At 36.5% G+C, this 25,496-nt stretch overlaps 1 protein-coding gene across 10 annotated transcripts in view; it reads right to left on the reverse strand.

Moving 5' to 3' along the window:
- Positions 1-307: 307 nt before the first annotated feature.
- Positions 308-25,496, reverse strand: part of LOC102098849 (phosphatidylinositol-binding clathrin assembly protein) — a 33,241-nt gene continuing 8,052 nt past the window's right edge. The window contains exons 2-23 of one of the 10 annotated variants that reach the window (XM_065077916.1): positions 25,143-25,285; positions 22,260-22,335; positions 21,367-21,469; positions 21,097-21,190; positions 20,883-20,994; positions 19,835-19,941; positions 19,201-19,242; positions 14,258-14,343; positions 13,439-13,562; positions 11,587-11,723; positions 11,170-11,273; positions 10,285-10,431; positions 9,753-9,812; positions 9,549-9,659; positions 8,563-8,679; positions 8,426-8,456; positions 7,819-7,939; positions 5,839-5,862; positions 5,654-5,710; positions 5,216-5,323; positions 4,594-4,648; positions 308-4,392 (exon numbers count right to left, since the gene is read on the reverse strand). In XM_065077916.1, the coding sequence (XP_064933988.1) occupies positions 4,634-4,648; positions 5,216-5,323; positions 5,654-5,710; positions 5,839-5,862; positions 7,819-7,939; positions 8,426-8,456; positions 8,563-8,679; positions 9,549-9,659; positions 9,753-9,812; positions 10,285-10,431; positions 11,170-11,273; positions 11,587-11,723; positions 13,439-13,562; positions 14,258-14,343; positions 19,201-19,242; positions 19,835-19,941; positions 20,883-20,994; positions 21,097-21,190; positions 21,367-21,469; positions 22,260-22,335; positions 25,143-25,285 (1,919 nt within the window). In that variant the 3' untranslated portion in view covers positions 308-4,392; positions 4,594-4,633. Of the gene's footprint in view, positions 4,649-5,215; positions 5,324-5,653; positions 5,711-5,838; positions 5,863-7,818; positions 7,940-8,425; positions 8,457-8,562; positions 8,680-9,548; positions 9,660-9,752; positions 9,813-10,284; positions 10,432-11,169; positions 11,274-11,586; positions 11,724-13,438; positions 13,563-14,257; positions 14,344-19,200; positions 19,243-19,834; positions 19,942-20,882; positions 20,995-21,096; positions 21,191-21,366; positions 21,470-22,259; positions 22,336-25,142; positions 25,286-25,496 lie in introns of all 10 variants that reach the window. The other 9 variants (XM_065077917.1, XM_065077915.1, XM_013369242.3 and 6 more) reach the window with 9 other exon arrangements.

The raw sequence follows: 25,496 nt of genomic DNA on the forward strand, positions 1-25,496 counted from the left end.
ACACGATCTACAAAAAACCCTTACAAAATCATGAGCAAGGCCGGTATGTGTTGGTTAAGGCCCATCTCCCATGTGAAAGGTCCCTTGCCCTGCGCAGAAGCCAGGCCCTGCTTCCCCAAGGAACCTGCACCACGGGAGAAAGAAGCTTAGCCACACCGGTATTTCAAATTAGGTGTAATACTATATTAAAGGTAAATGCAGAAGAGTAACAAACTAATCAAGCATCCCAGTTCAACTGTTTCCCTTAGTATTACAGAAAACCTTAAGCCTGAGGACAGGCTCAAGAATGATCACATACACACACACCTTGCATGTGCCAAAGTTTATTTTTTTCCAAAACTTTTTTCATCAAATAATTGGATATGAGCAGTTTTAAAAAACAAACAATTTGTATATTAACAAATTCCAAAGTTCCACAATTAAAATATCACAGCCAGTCTTATATGCCTAGGCTTCGTTTTAAAAAATTATTAAGTCATAGAACATAAACCCTCAAAGTTTTTCCCAAATTTGTGGCTAGTATATTTTCCACACATTCTGTATTCTTATAAAATGAAGGAACTCATGGAAAGGAAGAGCTGTACAAGAATACATCTGAAAAAAAGCCTGGACAACCTAAATTATAGTAACTTGTTTTAAATAAATATCCAATAAAAGGCACAAACCTGTTATGGGGAAAAACATAACATACAAATCAAGACCTATTAAATAAATAAAGTGTGGGTTGGGGTGAGGGAAATCTGTTCCAGCACCTATTTTGTCATTGCTCCAAAATGAAATTCCAGCCAAACATTTGGTACAGGATTAAACTTAATCACAAAGATACACATTTGAGATATACTGAAAGATTTGATGTTACAATTCCTGCTGCAACTGTACCAGTTACTACAGTCTCTTTAAATAAATGATCATGAGAATCTGCATAAAGTAGTGATGCAGTGATGTATATACCAATGACAAGCTAAATACATCTTCAGGGTAGTAACAACAGGTTTTCTATATTCCTAGCTATCAGCAATGTATAAATGAGAACATGTACAGTTTCCATTGCTCAAAAATATAATCTTTTAAATGGAAATAAATGACCGATACACAGTGCCTTTAGATGTTGTCCTTACAATACAAACTACCCTAAACAAAGTTTTCCTTTTTATGTACAAATTAAGCACCGATCCACAGTGCATGCTATTCTAATTGTAACCCCACCCTCCCTGCCACACATCAAAAAACCCAGATGAGGATACACCCTGTATTCAATCTCGTAGTCACAAGTTTTTTGTTGTTGACTTTTGTGTGTGTGTTGTTTGTTGTTTTTTCTTCAAGTCCATTTGTTATTTTTACCTACAAGTATTCCACCACTATGTGAACAGAACTGAGATTTATCTACTACATGTATCCAAAATTAAAAAAAATAATAATAATAAATTCTGTAACTTCTTGGAGGCAAAGTCAAGCTGCATCTAGAGATTACAAAACCCTGGTTTTTCAAAGAGAGGTACACTTTCAAGTCCAACCTTTCCAGCCTCCCCAGAAGTTCTCTCGTGGTACATCCCAGTAAGACAGCCTCCCTGTAGCAGCATGAAGTCCCAACAGTTCGGCTTGAATGACCCACTAGATTACAATAACACAAAGTGCACAGCACACTTCACGTCTTCCTCCTTGTTCAGACAAACATGGAGTGACATCTTAGTTACCTGCTTTCTGAAGTATTCAGAACAGGATTCTGACCAAACGAGTTGGAAAGAAACAAAAAAGAAAGTCATATTTATATACATCTCTCTTCAAACTCTTGGGGCTATTGGAGTCACCCTCAAGAACAACATTTGTCTTCAAGATGGTTTTTTGGAGAACAAGTTCTGAGCCATAAAAGCCTTGACACCATCCTAAGTCCTTGTTTTTTACTTCTCATGCATGAACAATGTTATTCAGAACACAGTACTCTGCGTTTCCAATATGTGCACTAGGAAGAGGTTGGCAAAAAGCAGTCCTGTGCACTTCTGTGCAGAGAGAAGCGTGTAAAGCAATCTTTTCTTCATTCAGATAGATCTGAAAGCCGTGTTTTAACGTATCAAACATTCTGAACAAGACTAAAAAAGAAGGTAGCTTATAAAGTTTTTAGGATGTACTTTGTGGCTGTTTCTCCTGTTTTAATACTAAATAAATTGGTATCAGACAGCTTTGCAAAGAACCATTAAAAAATCCAGAGCAAATCGGAAGTAGTGCAAGCTATACCTAGTACTAGATCAATTTCTCTGCAAAGTATATTCCAGATATTCAGAATGCTCTGCAATAAAGTTATAACAAATATATATTGTTTGCCAGGCATTTATTTGCATATTTTATTAAAATAATGGGTTATTACTTATACAACTCGTATGAGAAAGAGTCTTAACAGCTTACAGTGCTAGAAACTGCCTGATTGTAGCACTCTCAGCTCTGTCAGTAATGCCCAGACATTTAGTACTAGATGCACTGATCTGAACTCAACTTTTCAGTGCTGAACAAATCAATGGAATTCACTATTTCTCAAATAAACAGTCCCCTCAACACAACGACCCAGTCTAAATGGCATCTATTCCCATGCCACATGTGACTATAGGCACTGAAGAACTCATTGGCTTCAAATTGTACAATTGTTTAACCCAGTGAAGGTGGATTAAAGCTTAAGCCCTTTGTAATTCAAACTTGAACATTATATTGCTGTATACTGGTCAATATTCTTTTCAAATCAATACCCATTCAGACACTCTGACTTTTAAATTTCTGCAAGGTTACATTTCCCAGGAAGTTGGTGGCTACAGATTCCAAGGTTTGGGGAGTGGGTTTTCATTTTGTTTCTTTCAAGTTGTTTCACTTGGCAAACGTATTTCCATAGGGTTAAGATATACTATTTTGCACTCTTTGGACAGAAAAAGAGAAGGCTTGTTCCCGCTGTGAGGACAGTGCCGGATTTTAGAAGTTCTCTGCAGGACAGTTTGACAAGTTTCTCAGGCCTATTTGCACTTACAGTGAGAGTCAGAGATATTTCTGCAACTACAGACTCCCCAAAATGATAAAACACATGCTACTCTGGAGATCTATTTATTGTAACAATAGAAAACTATTCATTTTTTGAAAACTCAGCTTTAATATTAATCATGAGTAGAAGTAATTTTACAGGACAGCTTTTCATTGTATCCTGTCGCAAAACAACTGGAAAGGTTGCTCCCAATTCCATTGACTTGTTATTAATGACTTTTTTAAAAAAAACCACTATCATTTTTATCAGACATTGAAAAAAACAAGATAAGGCATTTTCATAGCCAATTTCAGTTTTGGAGGAAGATTGTTAAATATAAAAGACATGCCAGAAGTGTGTAGCCATCTGACCCATCATACTTCATAAATTAGTTGATTTAAAAGATTTTCCTCTCAAAAAGGAGTCCGGATTTCATAATATAGCATTTTTCCCTTGAAATAACTGTAGAAGAAAAGGATTACTGCAGCATTAAAGAAAAAATTATCTGAAAGTTTGCACTTATTCACACATTTAAAAATAATTACTTTTATATGGTTTACAACTAGGTTCTTGTTTCAGAAAAGCAGCACAAGCTATTCTCTACAGCTGGATAATTTCAAGATAGTTGCCAGTTCACAAGTGTCAGCACTACTGCAAGGTTTGCTTCTTTTGACCTAATTGACTTTAAACAACAAACTAAAAAATTTGATATCTTGCCTCTTTTGCAGTTAGCAACAAGACTTTCAAATTGCTCCCACTTGCTGCTATGGGGACACCTGCATCCACTGGCTCCCAAAGCTGCTCTTCCCTGAGCTGTGGCAGACGCCGCCTGCAGAGAAGAGACTCGATGGAAGCGCGGCATTGTCGCCTGCTGGAGGCTGCACGTGCTGTTCTCTAACACGCTCTTTTCCCCTACTCCGTCACAGACTTTCAGCCCAGATGAGAGCCCAGCTCTTTCAGCTAGCTGCGTAACACTGACATACCAATGGAGCCATTTATTATTTTTACTATATATATAATATGTATTTATCTTGTTGATTCACAGCATTTCAAACTCACATTATAAAGTTTGCAAATCACTATAAGCTATTGTAATGTGAAAAAGCTGTCTGATTTCACACAATATTTGCCTTATGATAATGCAAGCACTGATCTATCAGAATATTTATCAGAGCACATAAAAATTTTATTGCTCAACTTCATTTGTGTTGTGTCTTGGTTACAACAGCCACAGAATTTATGGAGAGAATAAATAGCTTTGACATCTTCAGTTAACTTCCTAAGGTAATCCACCAATAAGTAAGGTTGTAAAGCAATCACGTAACCGCTCTTCTGAGCTTTCAAGATGATAATCCAGCTTGCACCTTCTGAGTTAATCTCAATAAAATACAGTTCTGGTGATCAGGTTTAAAAGAAAAAAAAAAAAAAAAGAAAATCAGTGAACAAACATGACTTCATACCGCAGTGACTGTTATAAACAAGAATCTCTAAAGCATTGCAATTCAAAATCATATTGTATTATACAGGGAAGGAAACAGTTGCCCTGTTCAGGAATACGTCATGGAAAGACTGAAATTCAGTCGTCTTTTTTTTACCAGTATTTGGTTGTTCTCACATCTTGCTGCTTTGGCGCCTCTACATAAACTGTATCTGTGAAGTAGAGATTACATATTAATGCCACTTACATAACATATGGTTTCTCGTTGTTTTAGAATCATTAATCTGTTCAACTGCCTTGTTACTTGCAAGTTAAGACTATAGGTTTTGGCACTTCAAAAAAAAAATCCCCAAAGAACACTAAGACCAGCATATTTGGATTACAGAAGTACACAGTTTCTTCAACTTGAATGACCTCTTGCCCATACCTTTTTCACTTCCCCATCACCTGATCCTTCAGAAAGCTTTCACCACTGCTCTAGTCAGCATGACCAAACCAAGGATCCAGCTAATGTCACAGGAAGTCTAAATTCTACATATATTCACTGCTCCCATTTTTCCTTGACACAGCAAGGAGTTAGCCACTACATCTGATTTTTGCTTCCTTGCTTCCTATATTTGCATTGTCTCACCATCTGAATCTGCTTCCTTGCCAGCAAAAGCTGTTGCTCTTGACTGAAGAAGCCCTGACTTCCAGATGCAGGAATACATGAGACATTTGGTTGCTTTTACCAAGACTAGAGTTTCAATGTGATCTCAAGATTAAAGAAAACAGTTCACCTGAGTTTCAGAAACAGGTGCAAAAGGATTTGTTGGCCTTAGACCAGGCTGTGTATACATCATTGACTGGGGTGCCATCAAAGGAGCAGCTCCAATCTGAGGAGGTACCTGTTATAAAAACAAAAAACCCACAAAGCAGGTGTATAAAATTCAAGGTCATTCTAGAAGATACATTTTTTTGCATTTTAAGTATAGTAGAAAAACATACAGACACACACATTGTCCTAGTAAAGTCAAAGAATATAAAAGAATATTGCTGTATAAAATTTAAAGTAATCTCTTCCAATGCACATTGTGAAAAAGCTATCATATTTCACACACTGTTGACATTATGAAACAAAACATAAGTTGCAGGATGATTTGAGCATAACAATGCCTGCCATGAAACACATTGGAGAGACAAGTAGGTTTTTCAGAAATACAAACCACATTTCTTACCATTCCATATACAGGCACTTGAGGCGTGGTCAATGGGTATGTGATCGGAGCAGGTACCTTCAAATCAAGAAAATTTTAATGTATTTCAGATAACCTCATGCATACTAGTGTATATAAAAATGGTAAAAAAATATGTATTTTTCAATATTTAAAATAACTAACATATTTACAAGAAATTGACTTACATATCCAGGATAGTGTGCTCCATTCTGGCACAGCAAAAGGAGTAAGGACAGAAAATTATTTAAGAGGAGTTAGAACTGGAAATTCTAACCAAGGGATGGATTCAAGTCCAGTACCATAACTGTCTGTAACTGTGCTCAACTAATGTATTAAAACAATTAAAGTGGGAGGAAAAAAAGTGCAAGGACAGTAACATCATTAACTATGCCTGTGAACTTGGGTAGGCTCCCTGCCTAGAAGGTTACCACTAGTAAGACTTAGAGCAAAAATATAAATCTGGCTAGATGTAGTAAAGTTTAAGTATATTGCTTGTATAAACATTTGTGTGAAAAGCTTTTAGAGGCCACATCATGCAATATTCCTTCTTCCTCCCATTATGTGTGAGAAGGGCATTAAAAACCCCAAGGAAGCCAGTGACCATTCAGCTTAAGAAGCAAACTGTGAAAGATGTTTAGTCTGGTAAATGCTGCTCACATCCTAATTTCTGATGTCTGCACCATGTCACAATACGAAAAAAAAAAAAAAAAATGAAGAGTATCTTAAGCCAGTAATAGCTTTTAACAGGTTATGTTCACAGGCACAGTGATGCAAGCACTTCATGTTGCCATGCATTGTTAAGTAGTGCTAATTATATTAAAAATGGAGTGCTAGCTAAAATACTTCACTATGAAAGAGTCTGCAGATTATACACACATTGAAGGGTTAGTACTCCAAATGCCACAGATCAAGCCAGGACAGTTCAACCTTTCCAGTACTGGGGACTAATTTTAAAGATGTGCTTAGCTGAGCTACTTCTTTGCATCATTCATTGTTGGAATTATCAGCAAACGAGTGAGCAGATACCTGGCACAAAGCACACAAATGCTTAGACCAGAAAGGATTAAGCATGATCACATCCACAGTGACCAAAGTGTGCTAAGGTGCCCTTTATTTTTTGAAAAATAAGAAGGCATCAGCACTCAAATGTAACATGTTCTAGAGCATCATGAGTGGATAAAAAAATATTTTGTGGTCTCAGAAGTCTCACATAAAAGTGCTATATAACTGAGACATCCTCTCATCTGAATTGTTGAGTCTGGTTTTGAATCCAACACTGGATTTAATATTCTATTAAACTTTGATAAGTTTGAATGAGCATACTCATGTAAGATGAGGAAAATAGGCATTAGAGGTAAAGCTGTTCTTATGGGAAAATAAGTCTGACAGCAGTCTGAAATTCATAGCAAAAGTAGCAATTACCTTAGTTGTACATGTAACCGAGATTAGCATTCTACTTCCCTCTAAGGTAGCTGTATTTTATAAGTAGTTTGTATTTGTATGAATATATATGAAGAGAAGATAAATGAAAAATGAAAAATCTCTTTTTAAAGCATAAGAAGTCAGTTGCCTACAAATATCCCTCCAAGAAATGAAAATGTAGTTTACGTAACTACAAAGCTTCCCCTTATTATTTTGTAGTGTATTAAAAATATGAAGTTGCTATTGAGCATTATCAAAAGTCCAAAGTACTGCTTAACCTGATAATTCAGGTGCCTTGCAGGGATTGCAGCAGTGTTTCTTGTGATAAAACTGAAAAAGGAGCAAAAACTGGAAGGAACAGCAGTTTTGTCCTTGAAACACATTCTTAGGATTCTTAAAGGTGCGTGTGTGTGTGCATGGGAGGAGGGCAGGAGCATCGCAAATATGTACATCAGAAATGTTCTGTTTTGGGTCATTTGTTTCAATTCCAAAAGAACTTAAGAACTGAGATATATCTCAACTGAATGGCTGATTATTTAAGTCTCTAATGGACAACTTTGACAGCAAGGGGAAACCAAGCATACTAAAATCTCTGCCTCATTCAGTTTGCAAAGCGATGGTACAAGCATTGGCCCCTGCCCCCAGTCATGTCCCAGATAGCCTTTGCTATTTTTTTAAGTTAATTCAAGTAGAAAAGTAGCATTTGCTAAAATGAAGTGTGATTTCAATAATACAGAAATTACCATATGTGGAATAGTGGGTAAAGGAGTAGGATTCCATGTAGTTGATGTGCTTGGTTTTGCTTGCCAGTTTGTTCCACCAGTAAGTTTTTTCTCTGTAGGCTGGGTCCACTGCATATCCGATCTAAAATGAAACTGTAGTATTAGTTTTCACAAAGAGTCAACAGCTAGAGTAACAACAACTTAATGGAAAACCAAAACATGCCTTAATACATGCACACAGCTGAAATCTATGGGTAGAAGAGACCTCTGTTTCAGTACGTATGAAGTCTGGTGGTTCTGTTTTGCATTAAAAGTAAACTATCATTATTGTACTTTCAGCACAATGATTAACAGCATTTTATGTAACTGCAAGATTTCTTTTTTTTAACACGGTGCTTCATAAAAACACTGAAATAAAAATACAGCCATTTGAAGACTAACTGAAGTGAATTACTTCAAAAGTCAAAGTTGACCGTGTTTTGGTCACTGACCACATGCTCACTGTTTCAATGCTGCTCTTGGTGCCAGATTACTTTTAAGAGCTGAGACTCCTCCCATATTAGTGATGATTAACTGTCCCAGAGACTACCAAGCAGTCATGCAAGAATAAGTACATATATGCCCTTACTTTTTGGATGGAGTTCCTCCAAAGCCAAGATCTGTGGGGAAAGAGAAACAGGCAAAATCCATAAGTATTTTTAATTTGAGGGGAGGGAGGAAACAGCTTGTTTTGTTTTCAGTTAAATTTAAAAGGTTCACACTTACTTCCCACTAGATTAGCAAGGGAAGAATCAAGGTCGTTTGCCAAAATTTTTCCGCTTTGCTGGTTGGCTAAAGTGGCTTTTTGACTTTGTGGTGGTACTGTGGGTTGCAAAACATCATCTAGAAAGTTAAAAGCTAAACAAAGAACAAAAAAGCAACTTAACAAAACAGTTACACTGCAATTAACAAAAGACATCCATAAACCAGGGAGGTATTTTCTTTATAGAACACTAAATAGTTTGAACTTTTACATATGGAGGTTCAACATGCTGGTAATTTTTAAGGCTTAGATCAGCATAGTTCAACCTCATTTTTTTATGGAATACTATATAGTAGCTACTAATCTACTAGAATCTTTAGTTTTATTTCAGTAGTAACTGATTATATTTTTAAATTAAGACGAACCTCCCCTAAAACTGAGGAAGCAGGTTGTCAAAGATAGTTTCAAAGTGTTCTTGTAACACAATATAGCGGTATTTTAATGATTCTGCTAGTACCCTGAATGTACACAACAGTTCCTTTGCTGTATGTTCATAAGGACTTTGAATATATGGGAAAATAGCACCAAGAGAAAGATCATAACCCAGCTATTCTTCAAGCAACACACAAGTAGTTTTGCATTTTTGTAAGCACAACACCTCTCAATGAGGTCAGAGGGAACTCACTATCATGCATCAAGAGCCAACACTGAAGTGATAAGCACTGAAAACAGTTAAACAGAAACTTACCCGTTAAGAGAGATCCAGTGGGCCACATTCAAAGTTCATTCCCCCAAAAAGAGAGGAAACCATTATTACACAGTATATGAGATTAGCCCAAGCTAATTTTAAAGTAAATAACTACAATTTAACTGATTGCTTGTCATCAGCCCTATAATCAGCTTGCAAATGTGTTAAAATTATTAAATTTTGAATTGCAATAGCAACTGTGCTAAGTTGTTAAGCAACTGTTGCCTGTAGGGTGTAAATTAGTCAGAAACTAGCTTTTACCCGTTGTAGTCCTGTACTCTGGTGCTGTAGATTTTTCTCCAAAAACAGCATCAAAGTCCACGTTAATTGTTGAAGAGGTGGTACTTGGAGGAGCTGAATGAAGAGAAAAACCTGAAAAGAAGTTTAGAGTAATCAAAGACATGGATGGAGTAATGCTAGTTATTACAGAGAAACCAGAAAGTTAAAAAAATAAAATCCAATTACCATCAACAGTCAGAGGATGATACACAGAAGCATACGTGGGTTTATGACCACTAAAATCATCTTTGTAAAGAGAGAGAAGAAAATAAGATCAGTTGAAAAGAGAAAAAGGAAGAGAGGAGCCAAAAATTAAGTCTGTAGTTAAAAATTAAGACTTTTTAGTAATAAAAAAGGATTTTTTTTAATTTAACAAATTTGAAAAGCTCAAGTAACTCCTGCATTCCCCATTACAAAAGAGAAAGGAGGTTGTGGTTTGAAAGAAATCAGCAAAAATTCCAGCAACATTGAAAGTCTTAGGATGTCTAGGGTGCGCAATCTGAACAAAATAATATTTCACCTGTAGCAATAAAACTTTAAGGAAACATATAATTTACTACCTCTGGAATTAATGCACTATTTCCATTTGTTAATAAAAAGCAAAGATCGGTTCAAACCACAAAAAGATTACATGGCCCAGTTCATAAGCATTATTATCTCCACTTGCAAAGACATTACATGAGGTTGGTTTTCTTGTTTGTTTGGTTTGGTTTTTTACCACTAAAGAGTTCCACCATTTGTTTGGAGGGAAAAGTAGAATTGATGAAAGAGGTGGTAGATTTTACAGCTTCTTCAACAGGCTTCATGTCAAAGATGTCCAGATGAGGTGGAGAACCAACACAACCATTTGAGGACGAGAAAGGACCTTTCAGATGCAGAAGTGAAGGAAAGAATAGAGAGTACAAATAATGGAAGAGAAAAAACAGACTGAAATGATTGAATATGAGGACCTATAGACAAAGTCAAACTGTAAATATTCCAGCTAGTGATCAGCCCATTAAAGATACAAATTCTTAGCTTCAGATAAAAATCCTAACAACTCTATTTAGGGAAAATAATTCTGGTATTGTCATTGGGTGGGAGGGGGAAAATGACAGAACATTTATCAGTTAATAAAGTTAGATATTACATTTTTGTCTTCAAGAATCTACCTTTTAAATAGCACATAAAGATATCAATTCCACCTATTAAAATACTTTCACTTACTTAAACACTTGCAATGGTGTTAACATTGCTTTATTTTAGCACGTAAGACATTTCTTTGCCATCTACCCAGATCACTCTTCAGAGAGATGAGTGAGGGTACAGAGAACACTGTGCCCAAGAAGCTGGGAATGATAGCTTTGTTATAAGAGCTTTGAAGTCACTAACACCTTTTAAATGAAAAAAATACATTAAATATCACTTAATGGAGGGGAAATACTAGTCCAACATCTTTTCAGTTACATCTGCTGATTTTTTATTTCCCAGTATTTTTTAACTTTCATTTTTAGTTACATTTCTTCTACCTCTCCCCTTTATTGAATAGCTCCATCATTGCATCTACTGCACATTGACACTACTGCTATGTGGTGAGAAAAAATAAATCATTCTATCAACTCACCTCCCCAGGCACTGCTCCCCGATGTCGATATAGCTGGAGTACTCTGCACAGTTGGAACAAATGCAGGCTGAAGATCAAAAAGGTCACTAGAAAGGTTGGGCATGCTGAATAAGAGAGAGAAACATGAAGATATGTAATAGGCTTTGTATTCTTGCATTAGACGAACACTCATACCAATCTCACTTGCTCTTGTTCACTAGTTCAATAATAGTGGCAGAAAACAAAACTAGTAATTAAGCACGTCTTATTGATTGATATAAAAATTCCCATGAATACACCAGGAAAGCATCAACAAGAGGTTATTCTTGAAAAGTACTTGAGAAGTAACTAGGATCAGTGCTTTGCAGCTGATTGCGGAGCTACAGGCTGATGCAGTAATCCCTGCTTGCTTCAGAAAGCAAAGGAAGTATCTCTCACCTATTTGTTGTGGGTGCTGGCACGGTGAAGAGGTCAACAGCTACAGTGGTATTCACATTTTTTCCTGATAAGGTGCTTGGGGATGCTGATGTGGGAGTGGAATTTGATACTACAGAAATCTCTCTTAATCGCTGCTCCTGAAAGATGACGTACAGTTTGCATTTTAGTTTTATTAATTTATTAACCCTTCGGTCCTGAAGACCTTTTCCAATAAGAAATTTTAACTATAGTCTTAATAAAGAAAACAGTTATTCTTCTGTAAAGTCCTGAAAACAGAAAGGTGATTGAAATTGGAGAGAAGAGTATTTGTTTTCAAAAAGCCTTTAAAATTCAAGGTGGGAATTGAGGTTTTAAATAATTTTTTAAAAAACTATTTACAGCTGTCTAGAAGTCAAACACTTAGTCAAGCTACACATTCTAGGCTCCTTCATAGTCACCCAAACAGGTTATTGGACCTTTGCTTCAGAAGGCATTCAGAAATCAGACTGAAGATGTGCATCCTAATAACACCCATGTGGTGTTGCTCTTAAACTAGCAAAATAAACCTAAAATTAATAACAAACTAGATTTTATATCCCATGTTACTTCTAGATACACCCTCTGCATTTATACAGCACAGGTCAAAAAACAGGCACACGTTTTATACGGCTTACATTCCAGAAATAAGACGTTGAGTGAGCTTGCAAGCTTCCCCACACCATAAATAAAATTTATATCAACTTATTGAAAAAAACCCAAGCAACAACATCACAACACTAGCCAAGATTCAAATGAAACAGTTCAGCAGCTGGCAGCAAGGCACACTGAGACTGTAGTCTAATAGCAAAAAACCCACTTCACGTTGATTTGAAAAATATGCCTTACGCCAAGTCAGGAAAGTAAAGAATATTCAACACACCTATATAACTCCAGAGATGAAACTCAACTCTGCATTCCCATTAAAGTTTACTTTCACACTCCAAATAGTTTTAAGGCTCCCATAACGTGGCCTCCAGATGACATGAGCAGAGTTGCTTCATTGTTCAGGTCTGTCTAGAGATGTTAAGGCAACAAAAGAAAAATTCCCAACTGCCCCACTTGCATGTGCCTGGGACACTACAGAACTACAGATTTAGCTTTCAGCAAGAGAAGAATCTTGCCTTGTTTGAGATTTTATATTCTGTGTGTTCTCAGGAAACAGTGTTATAAACAGGTTAAAAGGACCTAAAGGACCAGGATTCTGGCCTTAAGAGAGGGATGTTACTAGGACTACTCAACAGGTAGCTGAGTGTTTTCAGGAACCAAGTAACAGACACACTAACTTTCTTTCAAATGCGGTGTTATTTGAAGTCCATAAAATATACTTAAATATTTACTATTTCAAACAGTTTTTCAAACTCAGTTATAGAATTATAAATAAGAGCAGTTATAACGTGGATAGAACTGTAGTGTATATTCTCATTATGAGCAACATGACTGAAGAAACACACTAAAGCCATATTCTGTACATCATGGGGAAAAACAATTCCCTCCTACCCAATAATCAGTCTCAAAATAGCAATGCTGTATGTTCAGCTGCTGAGATGTAACCTTGAAGCATTGTATACTAATTTTGTGAATCTTTGAGATAAATAACACTCCAAGAAAGAATTATTTCTAACTGCTGTCTGCTATTCAAATCATACTCTTGGTAGAAGGGTCACCCACCGCATATTGGCAGCCATCACACCTGCATCCTACAGACTCATGCTTTGGCCTCTCTAAGATGAGAGATCTTCTACCATACCCTATTTTAAGCCAATCATAGTTTTCACCTGTATCTGGTTAAAAAAAAAAAAAAATCAGAATACAAAGTTGTAAAAAAATATAGTACCTTAAGTGCCTGCAGCCTAGCTTGCTCCTCCTCCAACGCCTGCTGCTTTTCTTTCTCATCCATCCTGCTAAATGACATTCCTGTGTTGGCAAGTGTGGAAACAGCACTGGACAGGGCACTAGCTCTAAAAAGAGTAATAATTTTTAAAAAGTTTAATTAAGAAGAACAGTCGGGTATACATAATTTACAATTTAATCATCAAGTGCCCTATGTAGTTGTGCATCACTTCCCCCTCCACATCAGTCTTTTCTTCCCTTACTCTGGTACAGAAAAGCAGACACACCAATGAGGGAGGTTTGGTGAAGAAGCAGTATGAATACACAGGATTACTCCCTCAAGCTTCAGTGGGCAGGAACTGGAATGTGCAAGACACACCAGTTGTCTTTTTTTTCCTATGAGGTCATGCAGGCTGGACTGGAATTCTGTTCCATTCAAGTGACAGAGGCACAGAAAGCTTGTTTGTATGTATTATACATATAATAATAAAGAAAACATAGAAGTTATTCCCTATATAGTATACTTTCTAGTAGAATACTGTGGTAGCAAATCCTCAGACACTTGCAAAAAAAAAATCTGAGGAGCAAGACAGCAAGTCAGGAAGGTGGCTTACATGAATACATTTATCAATATTCACCAAGTGTCTGGGGGAGGATGCCTATGCCAAGAGAGATCTCTCACTCTCCAGTCAGAAGTACTGTTCGTATATGTGGAAGTGAATAAAATTCAAGGAGAACACCAAGTGACTAAATCTTGAAAATTCTTAGTATGGAGATGACAAATACTAAGTATAGGCATCGTTGTAATTCATCAGGTGCTCACCTGCTGGCAGCAGAGACTTCTTTTGTTTTCTTTCCCTCCACAGAAGCCAAATGCTGTTCCAGTGCTTCGAGCAAGCTGCTGGGTGCCTAAAGGTAAAGTATTTATAAATCACTGCTTCTACACAACACATTATTCAGTACGCAGATTAGTTTCCTCATCTACTAACAACAAACAAAACCCCACACATCAATAATTGTGCCTTTGGGTTTTGCTGCTATCCTGCACACCTGAATTCTATCTACCCAATTGTGGTTCTTATAAAAGAGTAGAACCAGAGAGACATGAAGTAAAGATTCCCCCAGAGTAGGTCTGCTGCTGTGTGTACACGTTGCCTTCTTGTTTTTGGCAACAGTATTTGTCACCTTAAGATTAATCCAATAATCACAGCTGATTAAGCAGTACTCCCTTAAACTCAAAGTACAAAAATGAATCTTTTGCATTTCTGATCCCCTTTCCCCCATAACAACAAAAAGCCATTCCTTTTCCATTCCAATATTTACAGTCAAAGGCTTAAATCAGAAACACTTGACTACAGCAGAATGTTAGGTTTGATACAAAAAGCACTCAAATTCAACCTTGTCCAACAATACTATTGTAGACTGAGTAGCTATTTAACACATGACTACACAATAAACTGACTCAATTACTCCAAATCCTTTGATAGCCTGAAACATTATAAACTAGCAACACCATTTCAAATGAAGTTGTTTTATGGTGGGTTTGTCCCCCAGAAAAGCATTATCCATGAGAAGTTTTCAAACACAAAGCTGTAAAGCAATAAAGATTTGGAAAACCAGGCTTCTCGACACTTAAATCCAGCAGAAAGTCAGGCACTGGAGACCTCAGCTAAGCCTTGAGAATCCTAAATGAGCTGTAGGTGACCAATACTCACAAGCTTACCGATACATTTGAGAGCACAGCCACAGCGCTTCTATTCAGTATCTGAGACAAAGATTTTAAACTGACAGGTAACAGAAAAGAGCAAGTGTAAAACACACAGACTAAGGCACACCAGAGCTGCTTTGGTTCCTACAGCAACAAATAAAAACGTGCCAATCATAAACTGCCAGTCATAACCTGCCTTCTTTCCGCCATATACTCATATCCACTAGAGAAAGATTTCTTCCATACCAAAGGAAACAGCTTCAAAGCTCAGAATAAATTTGAACTTATCTTGATTACACAGTAGGAATTAAGACTTCTCCAAATTGCCCTATAAAACCAAACTTCATCGAACAAAATAATTAGACTGGCACTTCTGGAAGAGTTCACTGCTTTACTATTCTAGGCACATTGGCTTTTAACGACATAGTCCATACTCCATAAAACAAATGAAATAAATCCTACTGGAGATTCAGATGAAGGGGACAGACCTCTGAAGGTTTAACCTACTTGCCAGCTCAGCCCTCCTCATCTGGCAGGGTTTCAGAGACATTAAGCCTCTTTTACCACTTCCCAACTTTCAGTAGGTCAAACAGATATGATAGGCATTGCTTGGAAGAGAAACAAGCTTGCCCTTGCTAGCCCTTCTGTAGCAAAAGCTAGACCAGAGCATCTGCTGGAAAGAAGAAAATATTAATCACAAAAGGCTTTGGCAACCTCCCCTCTGAAATACTGAGCACATTTCTAGCTTCCCACATTCAACAAAGGCCAATTCAAGATACAAGAGATGCAAAGAAAAGCAATTAGAATAATCCTATAAAACTGCTTGTCTTCAAGTTGAGGCCTGAGTTAATATTTCTTCCAATAAATAGAGTTACATAAGCTAAGACAGTGTAGTTATCTCAACAACTGGTCACAAATAAATTCAGAATTTAAACTAGACAGCTAAACCCCAAGGGGGAACATTTTGAAATACCTTTCCAGAAAGGTATCAGGGACAAAAAATACCCCAACAGAACAACTAAAACACCACCATCCCCAAAAATAAACAAGTAAAAACCAAATACAAGAAAACAGCAACAACCAAAAAAACCCAAACCAACAAAAAACAACCAAAAACAAAACCCAAAAAAACCCATAGCTTTACCTTACAGGAGGAACAATAGTTTGCAAAAGGTATTGCATGACTCAGCTAGATAATCTTAAAAGCAGGAGACTATGCCCTAATTCCAGAAAGTTTTTCATAGTTTGTGGTTTAGGGTTTTTTTTGTGGTTTTTGTTTTGGTTTGGTTTGTTTGTAAGTTTTTGTTTGTTTGTTGTTTTGTTTTTTTTTTCCCAAGGTGACTCAAACTTAAAACTTACCTGCATGGAAATGTATATTCTATACTTATTGCTTCTGAAACCCTCTAAACAAAGCCCCTCAACCATAAAACCCCAAACCCAACAAGCCAGTAACTTCTCTGAACCTTTTCATTGCTGTGGGCATCCAAGAAAACAGAGATGAAATTTTGAGTGAACAGATCTTAGCAGTTTTATGTTAGAAAAGACACACGGGCTAATACAGACATTATGAACTGAAAGAGGCTGTATTTTATGACTCAGCCTCCCTCCTCCCGCCCAAAGACATCTGAAAAACCAAGATCCATACAGATGAAAATGACCCAGTTGCATTCATGAACTACAGTAATAGCTATAAACAGAAAGTAAGCACCATCACTGTGAAACAGGGCACCTACAAAGGAAAAAGTTTGCTTTATAGGAACTGGCAAAAGTGGCAGTAGTGTGAACATTAGATTAAAGGAATAAAAATAGTTATAGATCAGCAGTAATAAGAAACCTCTATAGAGGTAAAACCATTATTGTCAGGAACAGTCTAAGGAAACTCTGAAATATGCAAATCCCAGAAAAGAATATACACTAGAAACATAAACATAGTTCTTGGAAAAAATTGAATATGGTAGACCAGAATAGAAGAAAAGGACACGATCCTGTCAGAACATATTTCAGAAATATAAGCACATTGAAAATTAAGTTTCTGTGAAATCCTAGTATTAAGAAACTTTATCAAATTCTTTTGAAGTGGCACTAAATTGATGTACAATTATTCCACTCATTAAATGCCATGACATTTACTATGGAAGTGGGATGCTTAACAGTGGCGCTGGATGTGCCAAAATACACAGGATGCTGCCATCTAGTACCACAGCTCAGAACTGCCTTTCATTTCTAAGTGCATTTAAACAAAATAGCTATTACAAAAAATGTTGTGAGAACAGTACATAAAGGGTTTTGCCCACCAAAAGTTCCAGATATAAAAAGCAGCAAAATGGAGTTAAATCCCCTATTCTCAGTAAATAGTAATTAAAAACCTGTTTTGAAGAGCCTTATAATGATCCAATTAACTGGACAAGTGCACACAAAGCCAGTGAAGTATAACTTCAGACTTTAGCATAATACAGAACAACTGAATACTGCAGTACTAATCAAAATAGTACACCACTAAGATCAAACACCAACAGAAAACAAACTACTGTTTTCACTCATTAGCTGTTCTTACCCTACTGGTTACAGTCCTATTTTTTTCCTACCACAAAGGCCTAGAAGTTCTTAAGGAGGTTAATATGAATTGCTAGGAGTGAGTATTAGAGATTTGAACTTTGAAACATGTATGATTTCAGATAGAAAGCAAGAAGTAATAAACAACACTGACAATGGAAGTTTGTGGTTTAGACTTGATTTCCATAGTAAAGAGACGCTGACGAAGTTCAGGCAAATTTTTACTAGTAAATATATTTATGCAGGATTAACCCATGAAATTTAATTTCATGAAGGTAGGATTAGACATGCCTGTTAAAAGTTTACACATTAGATTTTAACTGTTCAGATTTAACTGTCAGGAGACCTTCTCATTCTCTACAACTACCTGAAAGGAGGTTGTAGCATGGAGGGTGTTGGTCTGTTCTCCCAAGAGGAAACGGCCTCAAATTGCACTGGGGAGGGTTTGGATTGGAAAATAGGAATTATTACTTCCCAGAAAGGGTTGTCAGGCATTGCAAAAGGCTGCTCAGGGAAGTGGTGGAGTCACCATCCCTGAAGGCATTTAAAAGATGTGTGGATGAGGTTCTTAAGGACACGGTTTAGTGCCAGAGTTCAGTTAGCAGTTGGACTCTATGATCTTGAGGGTCCTTTCCAACCAAAATCATTCTGATGTTAACTGTTTCACACTGACTCCACTTAAACAGCTTGAGTACTCTAGACCTCTAAGGCACTCCAGTTTATTGCCCAAGTCTCCTGACAGATTGCCATTCATTCTACCCATCAGGTTACCCTGCACTACAGAAAGAATACAAAATACCTCGGTCGTGTTGGGTTGGTCCTAGGTTAGAAACACAACATCCTTATGAACTGAAGGAACTTGCAAAGAACAACTTTGTACCCTTCTGTGGCCTATCAGTGTTTGCCATTTACCAGGTGAAAACATCTTTCTCACCTCCTTTCTGCCCCTCAACTTATCCTCACTAGAAGGTGTTCCCCTGCATTCCACCTTTTAGACTAAATGTTCCAGTGCACAACTTCTATTGCACATCTCCCTCACTACTGAGTAATATCAAAGCCAGCATTAAGTGCAGATACAGAAACATCAAATCTATTCAGAGCTCACTGGAAAGAAATAATGATTGACGGAACTAGATAACTGCAATCTTGAAGTGTGTTGGAGGACACTACGTTACAGTGAAATGGAAGGTTTGCCTCAAGGCATAGCAAGATGTTTGTGGCTTACATGCCAGTAAATCCTCTGTGATAAACAGTTGTTCTTGAAAAATATTGTTTATAGCAATAAAACTCACAGAAAATCATAAAAAAACCCACAACTTAGTAAGAGCTGTAAACCACCAAGTACTGAGCATATTTTATCCCTGGAAAAAGTCACTGTACATATTTCCCATCTATAAGTACATAGAAGAGAACACATTCTCAAGGTGAATGATTACTATGATACACACCAACTTTTAAAATGCAAAGAATAAAATAATTGGTTTAATCAATGTATGTACACTGACCTGAGTAAGATCTGGAATGTCACCCTGATCAATTCCAACTTGCTGGGTTTACAAAAAAAAAAAAAAAAGTACATTACTACATGCAGTGGCAATGAAAATTTAAAAAAAGTGATGCCTGAATGTTACATAAAATCTAAGATCGTCAAAATGAATATTAATAACTTTCTGAACTGTTACGAGTTTCACTAGGAACACACCCTAGAAATCACAAGTGCATTGAATTGCATCTCAAAGCAAAGACAGCTTTTCATCCAGCCTTTTTCCTGCAGAAATATTTACTGGGAGCATTAGAAACACCCACATTGTTTACTGGAACTGCTTCTCCATTTTTAGCAGTTACAGTAAAGGAAAGCACTGTAAATAGACCATACCATAACAACTGTTCATTTTGGACCATTCATGAAATTTATAACAACACTTGAGAAAGTTTACTAAAGGATACCAAAGAATCTCGCTTCATATTAATGAATGTATACTATACAATCGTTAAAATACCTGATCTGTAGAGTAATTCCTTGTACAGTGAGGTTAAGCAAACATTAATCTGTTTCTGAAATTGTTTTTATGAATATAGACTACTGTACCAGTATGTAGAACTAAATTATATGCTCTCCATATGTGTAGACTTACTTACCTCTGCTACTTTGAGGAATTCTGACAATTTGGTCATTCTGGCTAGAAATTTTTTGTAAATATCCAGGCCTTCTTTGCACTGGTTCTTCTTCATATCAAAATATCTTTCTGAGGATGCAAATAAAACTCTTGTAAGATAACACACTCCCCAGTAAAAAGCCGACAGTGTTATAAAAGAAAAACATTGGTTTTTCTATTTCGTACATTAAGAGTATAACGCAAAGCTTGACTAAGCACGGATGTGAATCACTGCAGTTGTTAAATTAGGTATTGTGGGTAATATTTTCAAGAAGTCATCTTTTTAGCTGGCAATGAGGCAAATTATTTTATCACTTGAAAATATTCCTGGTATATATTTACACTTATAGACCCAGTATCAATACATTTTGATGTTTGCAAGTGGGCTCAATATCCAAAAGACATGAGAATGGCTACTGAAGTGGCACGTACACTGAGCTGACCTACTAAAAGGAGTATCAACCACATCCTTCATTTTTTCTATATACTTATAGATGTTTCATCGAGTAAAACTAATGTATTAACAGAACAGACTGATCAGATGTTTTCATTCACAAATTTGCTTAAATAGTCATAAGGCTTTGCTAAGAGCTTATCACTCTTGAACAAAAAACCCTGCAGATTATCTAGTAGGCTCATGTAGGTTCAGGTACCAAGTAAAGGTGAATACTCAAGCTACAAAGTATGGGAATCCAGAAGTCAGTCACACTGTGACTACACGAAATACCAGGTATCTCACTAATACTTTTACAGTCAAATTGCAAAGGCTATGCACTGCACATTTATGGCATCTCTGTTTTCACCTCACCAGTCACCCTCTCACCTCAACTTCTGTTTCAAGATGTATTCTTCTAGGTAGTAGTGTACGTTTAGCCTATGCTAGCTGCCACTGAAACCAAGACAGGTATAATGTAATGGAAACAAAGCAGAGACTATTTATTAGGAAATTGCAGTCAGATATTGTCTATATTCTGTAGTTCTCTGAATATCTCTCACGAAAGTTCAAATGCTAAAAAAAAAGTCTCACATACCTAAAAGATTAATAATCCCCTCATTGTATGCTGCAAAAAGTCTAATGGAATCTTTAAAGAGGAGCATAAATGCAGCATTTATAACACCATTTGTTAGTTCATTTGGATTTGCCTGTGTAGAAAACAATAAAAAATTAAATTAGTATTTAACAGTATAATTAAACTCTCACTTCAAAATAAGAGTGTTACCTAACACCAAGCTTAAAGTACTTACATCAAAATCAAGGAGTGCATCTAGCTGGTTCTGTATGATTGGGAGGGTTTTCAGAAGCTTTTCAGGATTCATGGTTCTCATCACTCCATCTATCCTACAGAGCAGAAGATACACGTTTACGAGTTACCTAGAGACCTTGGCATATTATGCTTTTTCAACAATACTATATTGCCTCAAAGGGCCAAAAGGAATATCAACCTATGATCAGCCCAAGAACTACTGGGATCTCCCTCCCGCCATGAAAGACCAAACAAAAGCAGTAAGTCTTACCCTCTTTTCATTTTGGTGAAGTCAACTGCTACAAGTCTATATGAAAGTGCTTTTTCATTCAAGTATCTGCTATATCGTCTAATGAAGGTAGACATATCATAGCCTACAAGTTAAGCATTTATAAGTTAGACATCTTGAAGAGGTACAGCTGCTGCTTCTCCTACCAGCCCCTTTTACATCAATTTGCATAAAAAGCCCTTCAAAGGCACTTTCCAGAGCACTGAGATTCACTGTTTTTCACCTTGAGATGTAACGTTACAGTTTCTTCCCAACTTGCTAAGATTAGGAAAGCATTCATTACAATTATGAGAATAAACACATTAAAATATTAGGCAAGAACCAAGCAGCTCTTAAGTTGTTCTTGAAATCAAGACTAAAAATGTATTCCTAGTAAAATGCCCTACTTTGGTAGCTTATCTGCAATGCCTCCAAAACCACATAAAAACCCAAAAATGTTTTCTACCATTGGCAAGCAACGGGAAGACTTCTCAGAGATTCGGAGGAGTTTGACTATTTATATAGAACATCCTAGTTACCATTCCATGCACCTTAACAGTAAACATTTACTCCTGAGGCACTAAAATGCAATGACAAAAATAGATCATTGTGCTAACAATCATCAGGTTTATTCTAGTCAGCATTGAGTTCACTTCTTAAAATTTACAGCTGCGTACGCACATGGCACATACACTACAGACAAATTCCTAGCACTCAACGAGGTAACTCAGAATCTCACTTTCCTTGTGCCTACATTCTTGGTTGTTAGGTACCTCATTCAATATAAATCATAAATTACATTTAAATGAAAGGATATTATCTCCTATAACATACCGACACAGGCACTATCAGAGCAAAAAAAGCAGTAGTTAATGCCTTCAGTGAAAGATCCTTACCCTGCATGGCACTTTTGTCCAGGTAGTTATTTAAATTGAACAAAGTGTTTCGGGATGCAAGATACTGGATAAAGCGCTGTTGGTGAAGAAAAAGTTGAGAATATTTTTGTGAGAGTCATAACATTTAAGCATGTTACAAGAAAACTACACTTACCTTGTAACTGTTTCTGGTAACCTTTATCAACAACAGAAATAAGTTAAAAGGGAAAAATGTAATGGAAAACTTGAAACTACTGATTAGCAAACCCTCTGAAACGCAAAATTCTTTTTGGCAAAAATATAAATTTAAACTAAATAAAAAGACATCCCTGCCTGTCAATAAAAGACTAATAATCCTAGAGGAAGCTGCTTAGGTTAACTCTGTAGTTTAGAACAAACAAGCTGGAAAACACTAAACAGAAAAACCACTTGCATTATCCAAGCTCTCAAGGTTTGCACCACTCTACTGCTGCTGTAGAAGTGGGAGACAGGCTTAGTTAAAAAGTTTTAAAGTAGTAAGCAACAATAATGCTTCTAGAACTGTGATGAGCAGTTATAAGTTGGGTTATAATGACATATAAATATATTTTTGAAATATAAATATATATATATTTTATATATAATCTTCTAATGCAGTGATCTGACTAAGCAACATTTAAGTTTACACAAATAATAGCTGGCTCCATAAATAAACAAGAGTAAGAGACACAAATCAAAACAGCAAAGTAGTTTTAAAACAAGTTTCTCTGCCACTGTTCCTCACAGATCTCCTATGACTGTCATTCATTGACTTCTTTGTATGTGTTTTAGTCCGTAAAAAAAGATTATGACCAGTATGGCTTAAGGGACTTGTTACATCTTTGATCTGAATCCCACTGCTGCCACGGCACACAGGGCCTGTTCCTTCACCCTTCAAGGTAGAAATCCACCTGCCTGCCAGGTTTGGACCACTGTGCTCTGCAGAACCAGCATTTTTTTCAGTCAGGCTCAGTATAGCACTTGCTCATTAGGAATTGTAAGCAGAGCTTAGAACAGCAACGAGAAGATTATTCTCAGAAGTAATATTTAAACTGAAATCAGTACTTTCACCTTCCAAGGTGCCCAAGTAACTTCCCAAATTGTCATGTATCACCTCATCAGTACTCCATGAGTTTTCAGCCTATAGCTAGAGTGTTCACACAAGTCTACAAATGCAGCTTGCCTACCAACAGTTCTGGCACTGTTTTAACTTCTTATTCTGTTTTCCACCTGGTTTATCTGGTCTCTGTACATCTTAGTACTGCATTTAAAAAGATACAGGAGAAAAACAGTTGGAAAATGATCAGGAAAAAGAACAGTGATATTCAAAACATGCCCATACACATTTCAAAATTAGCTACTGTTCTGAACCTCATTTCTAAAGGGCCATGGCTCTCACCCTCCAGAGGTCAGGGCTCTTGCATCGCACAACACAATGGTGGGAGGAGTTTTAACTTGTTTCACCTGAAACTTCTTCACAAGAAATAGGTAGTCATGTTGAACGAGAAACTGCAAGATAGTGACTGCTCACACGTTTTGGCCTTGTGCTGTATTTGCTTGTACTTAAAACAGAAATCCACCATCTGATAATTTTTATGTTTAAGAAATAGGCCTCTTTTAATGTATTAGAAAAGTGAGGAGTACACTCATGTTTCACCTGACATTACAGAACTAGTGTTCCAGCCACTTTATCTCAGCAGGTATGAAGGAAACTTTTTCAAGTTTCAAACATACCCATTCAGATGTGAGGAGCAGTTCCAGAACAGATATAAAAGATCAACACTTCTGCCACTACAAAATGCTGCATGGGCAAACAGATACTGACTGGTAGCCCACAACTCTAAGTTTCTATTTTTTTTTTTCCTGTGTTTCAGTTGTCTGCCTTTTTTTCATTCAAGTTTCAGTGTGTAGATATAAACTGTATTGGAAGAAGAGAGAGTAAAATATAAAAACTGATTTGCAGCATTCAGTTTAGCTTTATACTTGGAATAAGTAGTGAATTCCAAGCAGTGAATTTTACTTTATATTATCCTCTAACTTCAGCCTCTTGTTAGTTGACAATACAATTTAAGCACATAAATAACTTGGGGAAGTGTGTTAAGAAAGAGCACATTATGTTTTAAAGATCATTGCAATTAAGTACACAGAGCTTTGGAGAGAGGAGGCATCACTAAGTTTTCAGAGCATTTTTAGGGCTGGAAGCAGTACATTTAAAAATCATCATTTCAATATTGCCAGTAGCCAACAGTCATTTATTAGGAGAACGACTACACACAAGTTCAGGACTAAATTGTCACCTGACCAAGACAAAGTTTAGGTTCAAAGGAAGGACTAAATTTCTAACACCATGTTATTGTCTGAGAAGCTTTTCATAAATAGTGATGATATAATTTAAGTGAACTAAATGCAACTGAAACCTGTTTCAGAGGAATGTTAATGACAACAACATAAGGAGATTTAGCCCATAAGATGATGATTTGCAAGATCAAATATTCTAGTCACCATGTTCCTCCCCCTCTTATTCTTATCTGCTAATGGGTTGGCTGCACATTTATGGGGTGCCAACAACTCTATTGCTGTGCTCTTACTGATAAGCGCTAGCCTAATGAAGTAATGCTCATCAGAAGTTTTTAAGACTTTGTTCTCAAAAGGTCATACATTATTCCTTCACAGCCCAACCCAGATACCTGCAGTTAAATAGCAAACACATTATTTCAGTATTGTGAAATAATAAGGCAACATTTTATTTTTTCAAGAAGCACTTCACAGCCATCAGAATGGAAAAAAAGACCTTTGAAAAACTGAAGTACATATCTACCTTCATAGATTGTGACAATTTTTTTTTAAAACACCGTCAAAGAGGCTTTAACAGAACTAATGTCTTACCTCGTTTCCATACATCATGAGGTGGTGTGTTGTAATTAGAGCTTTGAACACTACAACCCAGCTACTGTTCGCAGTTCTCTCAAAAAGTGTGTCTGCCAACTGTGGAATATTCACATTCATTTCATTTGTGCACTGTATTAGATCTAAATTAAATGGAAAAAAAAAAAAACACAACAAAGCATTACAATGAGTTAAATGCTCAAAGATGATCATCATGTTATTTTGTATTTTTACATTGAGAATTGATTGATACTGGAAACATCAACTTCAGTTCTTTCTTTAAGAAATAATTGAGCTATTTTACATTCCTTGCTCAAATTCACAGCATTTTACTGAAAGACTCCACATATGGAC

The sequence above is a fragment of the Columba livia genome, chromosome 12, assembly GCF_036013475.1.
Source record: "Columba livia isolate bColLiv1 breed racing homer chromosome 12, bColLiv1.pat.W.v2, whole genome shotgun sequence".
In the NCBI taxonomy this organism is placed as follows: domain Eukaryota; kingdom Metazoa; phylum Chordata; class Aves; order Columbiformes; family Columbidae; genus Columba; species Columba livia.